Source organism: Heloderma suspectum, chromosome 9 (assembly GCF_057233095.1).
Source record: "Heloderma suspectum isolate Gila_16-S chromosome 9, 16-S_ref, whole genome shotgun sequence".
In the NCBI taxonomy this organism is placed as follows: domain Eukaryota; kingdom Metazoa; phylum Chordata; class Lepidosauria; order Squamata; family Helodermatidae; genus Heloderma; species Heloderma suspectum.
Window position 1 is genome coordinate 44525243 of NC_139466.1, and position 17704 is coordinate 44542946.

Genomic DNA, 17704 nt, shown 5'->3' on the forward strand with positions numbered 1-17704 from the left:
TGAGATGGCTAGATAGTATCACTGATGCAATGAATATGGACTTGAGCACGCTCCGGGAGAGAGCGCAGGACAGGAAGGCCTGGCGTGCTATGGTCCATGGGGTCACGAAGAGTCGGACACGACTGAATGACTGAACAACAACATCAATTTGCTCTTCTGTTAATCTATTATAAGAACTATTAATCGTTCTTCTATTATTCAAACAAACCAGCTCACAATCCCTCCCAAATCCCAAGACTGAATACAATACAAAATGTTTATTGCTTATAAGCACAGACCACTGCAAAAAATACAAAAAGAGATCAAAATGTTTGAAACAAAAGACATAAAGCATGAATAACTGAGCTTCACAATTCTCATTTAACATGAAAAGCATAACTAAAATAAATCCTTCATAAAAACTTCCAGTAATTAGTCTTGACTTAACTTAATCAGATTAGAGAATCATCTTTGACTTTGACACTTACTTCAAGATACTTGCTCAATTTTTCTTAGTTGCTCTTGCACATAATGCAAATCAACAGGCTATACATTCATACTCAACTAAAAGTAAGTATGTCACTATATCATTTATTAGCTACCCAGTACACTGAGACTCATAATGGGATAGAAATTTTGTTCCGGAAGAGTCATATAACAGACAAAACAGTAAATAATGGAGTAGGTCCTCTATGCAACAGCATCCCCAGATACATAATATATCCCTTGCAGGAATGTGATGGTTCATGCTTTCCAAATAAGCAGTTGACATACACTGGAATCTAAGTTCTGTGAAGACTTTTCTCAACTGTGGAAAAGCACTTTTCTATAAATACTCTTCAATGTGGTGATTGTTTTTATAGTAGCAAATCACTGAAAAGAAGGATGGTTTTTAATCGCCTCCATAAGTGTGTGGAAGGAGGTAACCTGTTTACCAGATTGGAGGCCATATACATTCTGTCCTGACAACCTTGTGCCCAAACCCTGGTCTCATTTGCTTGTACCAACGTTTATTTGGGAGTCTTGAATCAGCCATTTCATTTAGTCTGCATCAGTACTAAATTGTATTCTCATTATCTCTTGATTCAACAGAGGACAGGTCTGTCTCTGTTCTCAGCAGGGCTGCTGGTGTACCCAGGGATAATGGAAAAATTTTCCTTAAAAATCCCTTCTGGAATACTTCCAGTGAGTCTATCTTGTGGAATAACCACAATAAAATACACAGTTGGCATAAAAAGCCTGAATAAAGATGTATAAGCCCCCTCTAAGGTCCACTATCAGTTAAGCAAGTACTTTGCTAGAAATCCCTCACCCCAACCCCGAATCAACAATCTTGACCTGATGTTGGAATTGGGCAAGAAAAGTAAGAAAAGTAATCCTTCCAGGGAGTGGATTCCCAGAGTGGGGGCCACCACTGAAAGGTGGGGAGAGGTCATCACTGACCTGCATGTTAACATTGCTACAGTTATTGTGACATTTACACCCACGCATACACATGTCTCAAAGCTAGCAGATTGCACCCTACAAGACCACACAGACTGTGCTTTATAAAAACCTCCAAGATGTATTTTAAACAAAGGCCCCTCTATAGAGTTCTCTCAGCCTTTGGCCTCTCTCTCCTCAGGCCAGGAGCAGTGGGTGTTGCCCTCAAGTTCCTGGCTCCTCCCAGGAAGCACAACCCATCCAGGCGAAATCCAGCAGTTCTTTCACACACAGAATAAAATGTGCTGTTTTTGTTTTTTGCAATTCAGCCTTGATTGTATCCAAGAGGGTTGATCCATGGTTTGCTAAATCTCACCCTCCTAAAAATCGTGCCATACTGAGACTTGAAGTGCACCCCTGTATGCTACCCCTCCCACATTGGGGTAGCATACAGTCCTTACTTTACCAGGGCTGCATGGAAGGAAGCCACGGCCAGGGGGAGGAGCAGCCAAGCCCCTCTCATATCAGCGTAATCAATGCTTAATGGACTGAACACTGGAACAGGACGGAAAGCATCTGAATTTGGTCCTAAAGCACAATGTCTGCCCCCCCCCCCGACAAAGTGTTATTTCTTAGCCTCCATTCAATGTAGGCAAAATGGAGTCATGTGTTCTTTGCAGCAAATTTATTTATTTGCTGCAAATTAAATGTTCATACGTAAAAGTCTGAGTGTCCCCAATGAAATCCTGTGCAGATTTATTCTGAAACAGGGCCATGAACAGAATGTGTAGGATCTATCATGAATAACAGAACAGGATCTGGAACAGAGGATGAGGAAAAACACAGGGTGTCACACTGAGGGCTGAAAATCCCCGCAGATCCGCTCAATACTTACAGAAACAGCAGTGACTGGAGCCCCACAAAAACAGATGGGAGGATCTCAGTTATGTTGTTGTTATCAAGGATTCTAGAAAACAAGATTAGAGAACATGGTGATCCAGAAAAGCAGGCTGTAGGCAGAATGTTTTTCCAACTGGCTCTCAGGACCGCTTGGGAGTGTGTGTGTGTGTGTGTGTGTGTGTGTGTGAGACGAAGCATTTGCCTCTAGCTCTATGTAACTGCAAAAGGAGGAAGTGAGATGTCCTGCTGCCCTTACAGCTCCCCCCACCCTGCACTACTGAGGTCCTTTTTCCACCAACAACTCCTTCTCAAGCTTCAGCCTACTCATGCAATCCCTCCTCTTCCAGCCTGTAAGGGATTTGGGGCTCAAACTTATGCACTAAGAGCAGAACTACATGGCCTGTCTGGTTCTTTTTGCAGGCTTGTTTTGATTCATACAGTGCAGCTGCTGAGGCTGCAGTTTAAAGGGGAGGGGGGGACTGGAGCAGAGGTAACCAAGTCCTACAAGTGACAATTGAAAGAACTGGCCTGGGCAAGAGAAGATTGTGTGGGAGCTGGTGGGTGGGAGGAGACGTGATAGCGTCATGTTCTCTGTGACTCCAAAGGACTAGAATCAAGGGGTGGAAATAGTAGGGAAGTAGATTTTGGCCAAACATTAGGAGAAACCTCCAAATGGTACTAGCAGTTGGACAGTAGAAGAGACTACCTTGGGAAGTGGTTGACCCTCCTTTGTTGGAGGAATTTAAGCAGAGGCTGGATGTCCATCTGCCAGGGATGATGGAGGAATTTGTTTGGTTCATTTCTCTGATAAGAACTTACCAACATTCAGGAATTTCCTCATAAACAAGATAGAAGGAACTGGAAACAAAATGTGGGAGAAGGTGAAACTGACAGATTTGTCCATTCCGCATTATAGACCCTGCATTCAGCAGATGATTGGAATAGATGACCTCCAAGGTACCTTTCAAGTCTATGAAGTCTATATGAGAAGGACAGGGGCATCTTAACCCTTTCCTCTCCTGCTAACCCCCCCACCCCCGCTGCTTTTACCATCACTAGGGAAAACATATAGGTGCCAGCATCTTTTCTCCAACAAGGGTAAAAGCAGCTTAAGGGGAGTAAAAATGATGCAAGAGGGAACAGTGAAGAAGCCTTTCTGCCTTGGCTCTGGTCTCCCCCTGAGCAGCTGTGCTGTGTAAATAAAAGCAAACATTCTATCAGAAAAATCTCGCCGTGCTCTTCTGCCCAGCGCCAGACCCATGGGCCACCATGTCCCATTTGGTCTGCTCTGTCTGGCAGCAATCTGGGGGTCTTGTGAAGAGAGGGGTCTTTTCTAGTCCTGCTGCCCAAGATCCTTTGCCTGAAGATGCCAGGGTTGAATCTGGGACCTGTGCAGGCTAATTGTCATGTGTTTTCCCCCAAAGCTACAGCCCTGCCAGGCTTAGCATAACATTCACAGGGTGGGCTGGGAGACATGAGCAAAAAGTGGAAATGCTGGGTGGTTTCTGCCTTTGGCTAGAAAATAAGGCACTATATTAAAAACCCACTTAAAGGGACATGAGATATAAGGGCAGGACAAGTCTCCTGAGAAAGCAGCTCCTTGTGTTTTGGGGAAAATTGCCAAGAGTCCTTTGGCTGTGCAAATCAGTGTCTTTGTTATCACAGGGGTCAAATCTCTAGCATCTTCCCCTTCCCCTGAGGTTTCACAAGAGCTCCTGCTCTGGAATGTGAATACTTTGCTTCCCTTGGCTGAATGCTCTTTTGCATTACAAATGCCTCTCCTCTGTTTTCTCTTCCATCTTTTGAATGGCCAGGTATTACCATAAATTAAGCCTCTTGTGTGAAAATCACCCCATTGTCCTCTGTTGTATCCCTGCCAGTATAATCAGAGAGATGCACTTACAGCCATTTGAGACTATGCAAGTCCTGGAAGACATAAGGCTTCAGACCAGTGATGCTGTTGGAACTAAGATATCTGAAATGACCAGAAAAAAAGGGGGGTTGGGGGAAGGTAGAAGAAAGGATGGATTTGTTCCTGTTAATGCAATCAATACTCCAGTTACAGTCTACTTAGCCATTCCCAAGGCAATGTCCAATGGAGGGGAAGCATCTTCCTTGCATGTGCCTTTACAGGTACATACGCCTGTTTGGAAGAATTATTTTCCCCTTGCATTAGAGATTCCCAGCTATAGAAAGACAAAAATGTGGGGGAGGAGCAAAGGGGTGTGGATCTCCCATCGGGCCACAGAAAAAACTCTTTTCACCCAAGATATATAGCTCTTGCATGTCCCCCAGGTCTCCACCAAGCTATACATAACACCAGGCCAACCTAAAACAGCCCAGGCTCCAACACATAACGCAAGAACTATAACATGCATAACTCAAGGTGATGAGCTGAACCTTGGACTGCACAGCACCACATTACAAAAAAGCCATCTGTGTCAGTCCAAAAAATGCCTGGCTAACACCCCAATCTCCTTCTTTTTTTGTCTTCCCTCTCCCTTGTCCACCTTACCACCCATTCCTAAGCATGCTGACTCAGACGTGAACCCCATCCAGGTCAGAGGGACTTGCTCCCAAGTATGCATGTTTCGGGTTGCAGCTTTAGACTGTGCACTCCTTCCAGGATGATGCCTTCATTTTTATCAGAACACACACATTGGTGATACTTAAGGGATAAATGATTATTCATGATAAGGGGCAGCGATGGGGGATGTTGCCAGTTCTAACCAGGGAAGGTGTTTGGTGCCAGCCTGGACCAGCAAAACTTGCTCTCTCCAGCCTTGCCCGTTTACTCACAGCCTCTGGAGCTTGACAAGTCCAGCAAAAGCAGAGCTGGATAATACCTGGATCCTGTTTTCTTGTAAGAAGCTGTTTGAAAAGAGAATTTTAAAAAAGAAAAAGATCTTCATGATTAATATGGTATCCATGGTGCTCCATATTGGAACTTAGGAAAATAATCAAATGTCTCCTGCTTGGAATGAAATGTAGAACATTGTTCCTGAACCAGGATGGAGGCCCCAGGTCTACAGAACAATTAAGCTGACGGCAAACCCTTGTCCTCTGAGTGAGCTCTATGGTTCGGCTGTGCTGAATTACAGCGAGAGTATCCAGCACTTAAAGGACTGGCCTATTATTCTAACAGATGCACAAACTAGAGGTGTCATTGACATCTCAGCTAAAGTGACATTAGAAGTGAATTTGCGGGCTCCAGCCTCAGAGAAACTTTGGAAGAGCTCACAAAGACTAAGAGATTTCCTTGGAATGGGGTAGAGGTTGTGGTAGTAGTGGGGCACACATCCACAGCATCTCACCAGATTTCACCTTAACTGGAAACAAATTTGGAGGCAAAACATCTGTGGAAAGCCGAAATAGACAAGCAAAACTGCGCACAGGGGAGGGGGATTGCACACATCTCAAGTACAAACAGTCTGGCATGGCATCCGGGCCAATGAAGAAATGAAAGGATCCTATGGATTTGCTTTGCAGGGAGTTCAAAGATCGTCAACCCATCTAGCCAAGGGCTCTCTACTCTGACTGACAGAGGCCCTTCCAAGCCCCACAGCCTGAGAGACTTTTTATGAGTGATGCTGCTGAAACCCATCATTCAGCCTTGCGACTCCCAGAGGCAAAGGTGCTGCCAGCATCACTTCCCCGGAAGAGGAGGAGGAGGAGAGGCCTGCTGTGCCCCTCTTGTCTTCATCAAAGCCCTCCGCCAATTTCTACCCCATCCCCATTTCCCAGTGTGATTTCTTCTCCCTTGGGGAAGGGGTAGCTGCTGGCGGGGGGTGAGCAGAACAAGGTGGGGCCTTGCTTGGGATGGCTGAGCATTATATTTAACCATACCCTTTGGCCTATGAAACTGGGATGGGGTGAGCCTGACTTGAAGATTTAACAAGGGTGATGGGACCAGAACTCACTCCATTTGTCTTCCCGCCCCCTTTAATCTCCCAGCAGTCCATCACTTCAGGTATGTTTGCCTCCAGCCTGGAACCACTGCAATTTGGGCAATGGGCTGCTGGGGTTAAGGAGGGGGATGGGCAAGGTTCAGCTGGGATGTTCAAACCAGATTCCCTCCTCTTCTGCTTTGTGTGTGAACAGGGCAGACAGGTGGTGATTAAGCAAATATGGTCAAATCTCAGTTGGTCCTTATGCAAAGCTCAGTCCTTTCCTTTCCATAGAGGATTGGTAGGTCACAACCCGAAGACTTCTCATGTCCTTTTAGGAGTCATGGTGGCCTCTGCTCCCTCATTCCTCCCCAGGCTCTTGGTCTCTGCTCCCTCTGGCTGTGGGCCAAAACTAGAGTCCAGCGGATGTGTGAACAGTTATTGCTATCTCTGTAACTCAGTATTCTAAGACAGCCAGTGACTGATGCCCAGGCCTCTTCCTATTGTGCAGTGTCAAACTTATGAGCAAAGAGAACCCAAATTCTGCAACATGAACTATGCAAAAAAAGCAAATTCTGATTTTTTAACATATCGTGTGTTCCATTCTCTTAGGCATAGAAAATACCTAAGGGAAACTGTGAAGGGCAGAGAACACATGTCGCATGACCACTGGAGGTCAGGTGAAACCTTCCCCTGCTACCTATTCCTGGCTACTGAGATTTCCTCAGGCATTGCCCATAATGTGTCAAATTTATTTTGGCATCCATAAGTGCTTGAAACATGCTGCTTTTCAAAAAGAAGATGAAAACAGAGGTTTCTAGGATGCTGAATTCTGCTCCTGGGTCCGAGTTCCCTGTGTATCCCGTGCAGTTGCAGAAACACCAAACTTGCCTGCAAGGAGAGAGAAGGTATCATACTCACAGGTACTCCAGTCCCCTATGGGTAATAAATTGGTTATCCAGCAGTGAGGATATCTTATTCTTCTTCAGATCCCTAGAGAAAGCAAGAGAGAACAAGGAAAGCAAGAGAGAACAAGGACAGACTGCAGTCACTGTTGGGACTGTTTCACACATTACACAGCAAGGAACCCAGGTTTGCCAATGAATGTGTGCTCAACACTGAGCCACAGCCAATCCCAGCCCCTGTATGAAACATGTGTTTCAAAGAACGTGTTTGTTGCATTCACACTTTACACTTTAGGTGTACACCTAAAACATGTAATGTGTGAATCAGCCCTTAGAGAAGGTAGTCAGGGGATGTTTCGGAATGCTCAGAATCTCCCCTTAACCACTGAACTATCAGGAATGGATGACTGAGGTGATTTGGCAGTGGTGGTTGTGGGAGGAAATAAGTCTTAGAAAATTATTTTACCTCAGATTTGATTGCAAAAATTCAAATTCATATTTTCTCAATTATTTTTTCCTAACTTTTCCAGTTAGAGATACTGTTGGATATAGAAAAATAACCACCAAAAATCTATGGATGTGATCCAGCAGAAGTTTGGCACCTTTAAGTCCCACCAATTTCAAGGACAGATCTGAGCACAATCTGTTCCATTTCTTAACTGCTCCTTTAACGCTAGGAAGTTTCTTTGAATGTACTACATCCATCTGTCTTCCTGCAATTTAGACCCATTCCTCCATGTCCTGATTTCAAATAACCAACCTCCCTGTGAACCTACATGATGCTCTGCCAGGTGCTAACATCACACCTGTGCTATCTCTACCCCACACATTTCCTTCTGTCTTGGTGTGCAGCCAATGACTTTAGCACTAGGTGGCATTAGCTCCTCACTGATGGATGATCCGAGTCATTCTCTCTATGTCTGTTTCGGCTGCATTTGGATTTACAAGGACTAGGATAGCAAGGGTCATGCTGGCCTCTGTTACTCACAGCTCTGTCATGTTGGATAACGCCTGGGGTACGGTGAGCAGGCTCCGAGCTTGACAGCGCACAGCAGTCCCCGAGCACACACATTCTTCCGGGTACTGATCAAGTGCTGAGAACAAAGCGAGAGTGCTGGCTGAGACACTGGAGCCAAATGGTGAGCAGATAAAGGCAGGAGACAGGACAAAATATGGGCAGGATGTACAAAGGATGAGGCAAAGATGGTTGTGAACATGGATGGGGAAAACAGTCTCTCTCTCTCTCTGTGCATATATTTATGAGTTAGTGGGAATCACTCAGGAAACTAAACCTGCAGTGAGGTTATTGGCTACATTCAGAAACCCCTCAGACCATGACCTGGAGGACAGGGGCTCGAGCACTCCCTCCTCCCCTTCCCGCCAGTCGTTGTGCTTAAGGCAGCATTTCCTGTCCCAATCAAACCAATTTATCATTGCTGATTGCATAATGATTTATTTGTATTTTATATTTTGATGCTACTTGGTGCTTCTGTAACCTTTTATAGAGAAGTATATAGTTTTGTGCAATAATTAAAGGAAACAAATGTGCCAGTACATCCTGTAACAGCATGGGCTGCAGCATGCACTGTGACAGGAAGGGTAGGTGAGCAAACCGGCCAACCCAGCCACTCCTGTGGTCCTTCCTTCTGCCACCAAGCAGAAACCTTTATTTCCTGGCTGTCTCCACTCGACCGACCCCCTTAATCACCGTAACTTTCTTACTGACCCAGCCGACTCACTGAACTAGGTAATGTGATAATGCAATTAGGCATAGGTGAAAATCAAAGCAAGGTTAAACCAACAACAAATTTGGCTCTTTCTAAAGGTTTTGAAAGGCAGGAGTTGAATAGCTACTATAATATTTCTCAAAAAAAGTGGATTTTAAAACAGTTAAATAGCTAATTATAAGAGCAATTAGAATATTAAAATAACATGGGAAAGCACTTCAATCAAAACTTAGCCTAGACTGTTTTCCCGCTGAAGCTGAGACCTTGCAATAATACATTTTCATCTCATCCAAGTTCTTTCGTGCTGCAGCTTCCAGCTTTCTTGCTTTTAGCTCTTTTGCCTCTGGAGTCTGGCTCCTCTGCAGCACTCTCTGTCACACGCTCCCCTATCTGCTTGCCAGCTTCATTTATATATACTAATCTAACTCTCACTGCCAAACCCATAGCCAATCAGAAGGCTACTATAGTTTTAGGCTGACCTTTTGAATCACCTGACAAGAACAGCTTCTAAACCGAAAGCAAACATTTTTACAACCAAGGATGAAACACAACATGGTGGAACATTCCTTCACACATCAAAACCCAACAATGGTCTGGGTGAGCCCTCCAAACAAGGATCAGACTGTGGTTTGCAACACTGATTTGGAAGGCACTCTCAAACCGGTTTGTCAGTTCAGACTTTGCAGAAAATTGATGAAACCAGGGACTATTCTATTAAGCTGTGTGCATGAGTGGAGGAGGGAGTGCTTGAACCCAGGGCTTCTTCCTGATCCTCTAAATCATGGTTGGGAAGATCATCTGAATGCAGCCATACTTGCTAGTGTATTCAAAAGGACAAGAGAGCAAGCTGTGAATCAGGACGTCCAGGGTTCAATTCTCACTTCAGCCATCCACTCACTAGGTGACCTTAGGTAAGTCTCAACTACTTTAGCCCCCCATTCCTACATTTGCAATACAGGGGCAACAATACCCTTACAGGGTGATAGTAAGGATAACTGACATGATGTCTGTGGAGCTTTGGAAAATACTAACATGCTATATAAATACAATGGGTTGGATCCTGAATGTGCCTTCGATGAATATGGCGGCTCCTTCCGTTCCTGGAAGACTTTAGTCCCGCTGGCAAAAGCCGGGGGGGGGGGGAGGCAATTTTCACTGAATCTCCCATTCCCCTTCATACCACTCCCACTGTTACATGGCCTCTCGGCCCCTTGGAGCAGATTGCGGGGGGGGGGGTGGCAGCGGCAAAGGATTGCAGTGGGGAAGAGGAGTTGGCAAATGCCGCCTCTTCCTCCCGCCACTGGGAGCAAACTCAGAATCCAACCATAAATGTTTAACTTTTATATTAGAAAGTTCATTGAAAATGTCAACTCACCATTGTTTTCTCCTAGAAAACCCTCAGAGGAAATGGGACAACAGTGAAATGGAAAGCCCCAGGCCGCCGGGAGAGAAAAGAGGGGATGCAGTTTTATGGGTGACAGGGAATTACTTTACTAGGGTTCTCCCATCACTGTGCCTTTGGGTGGGATGTTGAAGCAACATGTTTCATTTTATTATTTCATTTCTATGCCGATAGAATATGCCAATAGCCGACCTTCTCTGGGTGGTTCACAAAACCGAAGCTTTCGGTGTTTTTCACTGTTCTTTGTAAGTTCATAGAATCCTAGACCTAGAAGGATCAAGTCCAGCCCCCTGCTCAGTGCAGGAATCAGTTTAAAGCATCCCTGACAGATGGCTGTCCAGTCTCTGCTGAATACTGCCAGCTGCCTCCACTCTTCATGTTGGGCTCCCCATCACTGGAGCAACAATGCTGAAAGTGTTTGTGGAGTGGAGTTGTTGTTGGTGTTTTTGTTTCCTTATTCCAGTACAGACCAATCCACCCCCCAAAATCCATCTCTTGCAAGTCCTGCCTCTGTCACATGCCCACATCTGTCCTAATCAGCTTTCTGTGACTTTCCTGCAAAATTGAGCAGAAAACTAACAAAAAAGGGCCTCAAACTGTTTTCATTCAGAATAACTCCCAAATTGCTGCATCTATCCTTCTGAAATTTTGCAGTGAACTTACCTAAGGACACTTCTGCACTGTATGTCATGTTGTATGTATGCCAATTTGTGGACAAATTGTCCACAAACCCACAGAAAGGATAGGACATCCTTTTTAAAAAACGAATCAACGACCCCACAAACTATGCTCTTTGCACAAAACCTCCTGTACCCATTTGACTGAAACTTGGCAGACTTCATCCACTAATGTGCCTGTAAATCTCATCCATTTCTGACAAAACATAAAAAAGCCATAGTCATTTGTTGATTTTGCATTGGAGGCTTCTGCCCTGGAAGGAGCCAAGAAAATTTTTAAATAAATAAATGGGGAGACATTTGGGGAGTGAAATGAACTCAAGTGAGTCTCTGCTTCTGATCTGATCTGAAGCGTGATGCCTACCTGAGGTTCCAAGATGAAGTGGCTCCATATCTGAAGCTCTAATATAGGATCTGAACTGAATCTCTTTTCTATGTATTCATATTGAATAAAGGATATTTAATAACAGTGCAAACAGGAGAGTAGAAGCATGCAAGAAAGCAACTTCATCGAACAGTGTTTACAATGTTACATACCCCATCAAGAGGCCTCCAAAACACAGACACATATACACACATACACTTCAGCATGATGGTGCATCACTTGACAGGGCATAATGTTGGCATTGGTCTAAGCATGCAAATGAGCCCAGACATGATCACAGCAGTGCAGGCCACCTACAAGGAAGGGCAGTGGCAGAGGCACATCAAAGGGAAGATTAGCTGCAACACTTTACAGAGTAGAGTGCAACTGCAAAAAATATACTCACTGCAGTTGGCTGCCACCTTTTCATTTCTGGTCTTGCTGCCCTTCCTGGTGAGCATTTCATTTAAAAGCTTGGGCCACCCAACGCTATTCACTATAAGAAAGGATTTACATTCCATTACAGACAGAAGTCTGTGCACCTGAGCCGAAGTCTCTCTCCTCCTTAGCTCTACTTGCCAGAGCAATTTGAACTACGTACCAGGAGCACCACCTCTCTCTTCCAATCTCTCCACATCCCTGGCTTGAGAACTGGAAAGGAAATTCTACCCACATGTTTACCTCGTTTAATGCACCTTCACAGCTCCTGCAAATTTGGACTTCAGAATTTAAATCTCATAGCAGAGCTTGGTCTTCATAACTGGCCAAACTAGCTGCTAGTATTTAGACCCCCCTCCCTGACAGAGGCTCCCTTTAGGCTTTTCTTCGGTGGCAGGTCTGAACCTTTGCTTTGTTTTCCTCTGTGGAGAACATTATCAGACACAATGAGCTTTCTGCAGCTTCAGTGCCATCTGTTGGAAAGCTGCAATGTCTGGGATGTTTTAGTTTAGGAAAAAAAGGTGCCTACAGGCCAGGGTGACATAATAGACATTTATAAAATTATTGGTGGTATGGAATAAGTGGACAGAGAGAAATGGTTCTCTCTCTCTCTCTCATATAATACTAGAGCTCAGGGTCCCCGAATGAAACTGATTGGCCAGAGATTCAAGGCAGACAAAAGGAAACACTTCCTATGTAAAATTAACATGACATTCAATGCCACAAGATGGCTGGTGTCTTTCGTATAGACACATTCATGGAGGAGAGGGCTGCCAATGGCTGCTAGTCATGATTGCTAAATGGAACCTTCTGACAAGAGCCACGACTTTCTGATGACCAGGGACAATGGCTTCATCTGTTTCCATGCGCTGTTTCCGGGCTTCCCTGCTGCCTCTGAGCTTAGCTTAGGGACGTATGAGAAATTCGTTTCAGTTGGGGTTTGAGCAGGATTTACCTAGTTCACACCGCCTGAACTGAAAATGGGCTCAAACTCTGTCTGAGCTTGCAATGCAATGCAAGCTCAGACCCCAAAAATGTGTTTGACAGCACGCATATATTTTAAAAATGCACATGAAAAAATGTTATCATTTGAGAAATGTGCAAAAACACTTTAATCAATGGGAGAAGAATGCGTACATTTCAAATATGAGCACAATTGATGTGTACATTTGGAAAAATATGCACAAAAATACACACACATTTTCATGTGAAAAGCAGAAAGCAAAAATCGCAATCTGATATGGATACAAGATGGAACAACCATTGAGGTGGAATTTGGAGACCATTGATGAGCTTGAGTTTTGCTTGTATGCACATCCCTGGCTTAGCTGCATTCCTCACAGTAGCCAGAGGTGGAATGGATTTTCCCAGCAAGCCTAGGTTGTTGCAAGCTATCGTTGCTTGAATGCAAAGGATTTGGGAGCGGCTTGGACTTCAACAGGCCATTAAGACCCATTCACTTTATAACAGACCTGCTCCTGGTGAAGATGGAAATGGATAGCACTGGCTTGCTGATAGGGATCAACACAACTACCTGCATTTTTGGACTCTCCTGGATGGCGTGGCGATGGGGCCTGCCACGATGAGAGCCTGCACTTCAGAATGCACCACTGCCCTGCTGTGAATGCCTCTCAGAACTGGTTGCTGGGGGCAAGCAGGAGAGGGCTCTTGCCCTTGGGTCCTGCTTGTGGGCTTTCTGGAGGCATCTGTGTGGCCACTGTGGAAAACAAGCAGTGGGACTCTGTGTGGCCACTGTGGAAAACAAGCAGTGGGACTCTGGACAAGACAGGCCCCTGGTTCTGACCTCGCAGGGCTTTTCTTACTTATATTCTTATGTCACCACATTGTGTTCTTGGAATAAATTCCAGCTGATGTTCCTTAAACATAGGATACATTAGCAGTACAGTGTAAACACCACCTTTGGCACATGACCCCAAAGAAACCTGAAGACAGGGTGCCTGCTTTGGCCAGCTGAGAATCTTAAAAGACATACAGGTGGAAAGCTCTTGAAGTTTTAGTTACCGCAGTTCTCTTCATCAGCTCCATCAAGGCAATCGATCACCCCATTGCACTGTAGGGGCTGGGGCAAGCAGACAGTCGTATTGTCACACGGAAAACTTCCCAAAGGGCAAAGACCACGATCCAGGCTAGGGTCAATCAGGAAAGACTCTGTCAAATGAAAATGTAAAGACAAAAAGCCAGCAGCATTATTTCCAATTTGTTTACCCACACACAGCTAACATGGTTAGATTTGTTTTCTGCACGACGGCAGAAAACAAAAAGAAACAACTGAGCACTTTGGATGCCATTTCTGTCTTATATGAAACAACAATTTAATATGGACATTAATAAATGCAGATCTTTTGAATTATTTGTGTAAAATTTTAATGCGGACACTGGAACATTATGTATCTATTGTAAGACAGGAAAATTAGGAAGACTTGGAATGCTCATTGACTGCTAGAGAGCAATCCTGTGGCCCCTAGACAGTGTCCTAGGGCCACAGAATTCTGCAGATCTCCCCCACCACACCTGTAGACGGAGTTATGAGTGGGGAGGCGGAATTCCAACCATGAATCTTCCTACCTCACCCCTCCCCACCTCCCAACTGCCACAGAAAGCTCCTCTTACAAGGTTGTAACTGCAACCTCATAAGAGAAGTTGGAGAGGGAGAACAGGGAGCATGCCGGTGGGCAGGGAGGGGAGAGGCCATGATACACAATATCCTATCTACTCTCCAGTCCTCTCCCCACCCACCAAAATGTAGGTCAGCAAGATTGGCTCAGAGGCCCATCTAGCTGCGTTTTGTCTTTCTAATGGAGGTGAAATGGCCTGTGTACTCCTCTTACCCTGGCTGGCTGTTGCCTGGGGCATAGGATAGGCAGAGGCTCTGAACTCGGAGCTCTCTGTCTCTCAGGAATGCAACCCATAGGATTGCACTCTTAGTTCTTTAGAATGTCTTGAGCATCTGGACTGTATGTTTTATTCTGTATTTGTGACTTTTTTGTAATGTGTAAGACGTTTGTTTATTTGTACATTTATAATAAAATAAATTTAAAAGAATGAAAGTAAACATTCTGTCCAATGAAAGCTAAAGACAAAAAGCCAGCAGCATTATTTCCAATGTCTTACCCTCACATGTATAACCTGCTTTCCCTGGGTGTATCAAGCCCACCAGTAACCATGGTGCATCAAAGGGATGGCCATTGCCCACATTCTCATGGGCCACTCTGTTGTACAGAGAGCAGTCTGGGAGCTGGGCAATTAGCTGCAGCTAGCTCATCGATGGAACAGCTCTAAAAGGAATACTGAGGCCTCCAGTGAGAGAGCTGGATCTGTGAGCACTCCCAAGCTGTGAACCTGAGCCTTCATGGGGACTGCAACCCCATCCAGAACACCAGGCTGAACACCACCTTCCCATACAGATGAATCACTCATCAACAGCCTCTTGTGTGGAGGCATTTCCCATTTCCTGGATCCAACCAGGCAATTCCTCCCATCTTGATGTTATGAGCCAGGTGGTAGGTGCTGCACTGGTCCAAGAACCTAGCACAACAATGGAAATTCATCCAACAAAATAAGACTAGTTGGGGCTCTGGCTGCGGATGTTGGGGTAATCGGCAATGAAATCAAATGAGTTTGGACATCTATGAATCCGGCCCATAGATTCTGCAGTGGGCTGGATTTTCCAGGGTTGGATGGATTCTGAAGACTTGTGAACTGGCTTTTTTACTTTCCAGAATTTTGTGCAAATTTAGTCACAGAAAAACACATAAAATAAAAAAAAACACCAGCCAAAAATGTGCACTTCCCTCATAGACTAAAACATGAAAATGCACATGGGGGATCTGCACATTTTCACAAGTGCAAATTGTGTTTCCCGCCTCCCAGCTGAGCAGAGCAGAGCAGAGCAGAGCAGAGCAGAGCAGAGGAAGCTGCTCCAGCTGCTCCAGGGACTACAGAAGCAAGCAAGCTCCCAGAGAGCGAGCGACCAGAGCGAGCGGACAGGGGGAGCAAACAGGAGTTGGCCAGGGGAGTTGCAGTGGTTGAAGAGACAAAGGAGACAAAGGAGACAGAGGCTAAGAGATAAGCGGGCTGCAGGAAGCCCAGGGGGCTGCCCTTTATCCTTCTGAGTGGCTGTGAGCTCACCAGGTGCTTCTGAGAGCTCCAACTGAATTGGGGGTGTGTGGCCTGAGTAGTCCCAGCAGCTGAGTGGGCAGGAAGCTTCAGTCTGTTTCCCGCCTCCCAGCTGAGCAGAGCAGAGCAAGCTGCTCCAGCTGGTCCAGGGACTACAGAAGCAAGCAAGCGACCAGAGAGTGAGTGACCAGAACGAGCCGACAGGGGGGCAAACAGGAGTTGGCCAGGGGAGTTCGGCAGGGGAGGTCAAGGGGGAGGCCCCTAACATGTTTTTTTCATTTTTCATTTCATTTCATTTCATTTTTTAACTAACTTTTTCCCATTTATTTGTCTTGTAACACACTTCCACAGCAGTGGGACTCTGCTTTTAACCTCTACTGAGTAGAGGAGCAGGCACAGGCTAGTCTAGAACAATCACAAAGCTAGACACAAAAAGGGAAAAGAGGCTATGGAAGGACAAGACTCTCCAGTGGTGGTGACCTGCAAGGTGTGCGCAAGGTTTGTTTTCTTGCCTGAGAACAACATGGCCTACACCTGCAACAAGTGCAAGTTGATCACGTTGCTGGAAGAAAAAGTAAGTGGACTGTCGACCGTCCGGGGAATAAGAGAACACGAAGAGTTCTTGGACAGAATGGGGGAACTACAGCAGCAAAGGGAAGACCAGAAGCTTGAAGAGCAACAGCAAGATGAGGCAGTGGGAAATGCTGAGGTGAAGAAAAATGGAGTAGAGGAAGGATACTCCTTGGAAAAGGGTGACAGTTAGGAGAAGAAGAACTAGACGCCACTCTGCACCAGTGGAAGCAGTGCAGCTGCGGAAACGATTCCAGGTACTTGCGGCTGAGACTGGAGGACAGCCTGCAGAGGAAGAATCACAGAGGAGCCTGCATGAGAGTGAGGAAGAGGCTGAAGGTCAGTCAAACAGAGGCAATGAAACCCAGGCCTACAAGAAGAAGAAGAGTGGTAGTAGTGGGAGACTCCTTGCTGCATGGGATCGAGACCCAAGCATGTCGCGAAGACCCGTGGACTCGCCAGTATGTTGTCTCCCGGGAGGACGGATTAGAGATGTGACTGAAAGGTTGCCTGCACTCATAAAGCCCACTGACAGGTATCCCTTTCTTCTCATCCATGTGGGAACAAATGATACCGCCAATCGGAGCTACGAAGAAATCATGTCAGACTTTGAAGCTTTGGGAAGGAAACTCAAGAACTTTGGGGCCCAGATAGTTTTCTCATCCATCCTCCCAGTAGTTAGAAGAGGAAGAGAAAGGGAACGAAAAATACTCCAGGTGAATGACTGGCTACGAAGGTGGTGCTGACAAGAGAGATTTGGATTCTGGGACCACAGGCTATACTTCCTGGAAGATGGGCTGTTGGCAAGGGACGGGTTGCACCTCAAAAGGATGGGAAGAATGTGTTTGGTCACAGCATGAAGAACTTCATCAGGAGGGCTTTAAACTGAATCCTACGGGGAAGGGAGATGTAATGTTGGGGGTAACAATGGACATAGGCGCATGCACTGCAATGGAGAGAACAGCTCTGATAGCGCCCAATAATAGTCTTCAGACACATATAGGAAGAAAGCCAGACTATGAAGCACACGGTCTTGGATGTCTATATATTAATGCCCAGAGTATGGGAAACAAACAGAATGAACTTGAACTCTTAATACAGGAGGGAAATTATGACTTGAATGGTATAACTGAGACTTGGTGGGATGACTCTCATGACTGGAATACAGCAATTGAAGGATATAACTTGTTCAAAAAGAACAGGAGGAACAGAAAGGGAGGTGGGGTTGCACTGTATGTGAAAAATACATATCTCTGCACAGAAATACAGGAGGATGAGCTTGGGAGCCCCATCGAG

The 17704-nt window shown here is 45.5% G+C and overlaps 1 protein-coding gene across 1 annotated transcript in view; it reads right to left on the reverse strand.

Annotated features, from left to right (window-relative positions):
• LOC146338681 (relaxin receptor 1-like) overlaps nt 1-17704 on the reverse strand; it is a 59161-nt gene that overhangs the window by 31039 nt on the left and 10418 nt on the right. The window contains exons 2-8 of the mRNA XM_084813286.1: nt 14834-14931; nt 13724-13870; nt 8082-8187; nt 7110-7181; nt 5101-5172; nt 4205-4276; nt 2297-2368 (exon numbers count right to left, since the gene is read on the reverse strand). Of these exons, the coding sequence (XP_084669412.1) occupies nt 2297-2368; nt 4205-4276; nt 5101-5172; nt 7110-7181; nt 8082-8187; nt 13724-13870; nt 14834-14931 (639 nt within the window). The remainder of the gene's footprint in view (nt 1-2296; nt 2369-4204; nt 4277-5100; nt 5173-7109; nt 7182-8081; nt 8188-13723; nt 13871-14833; nt 14932-17704) is intronic.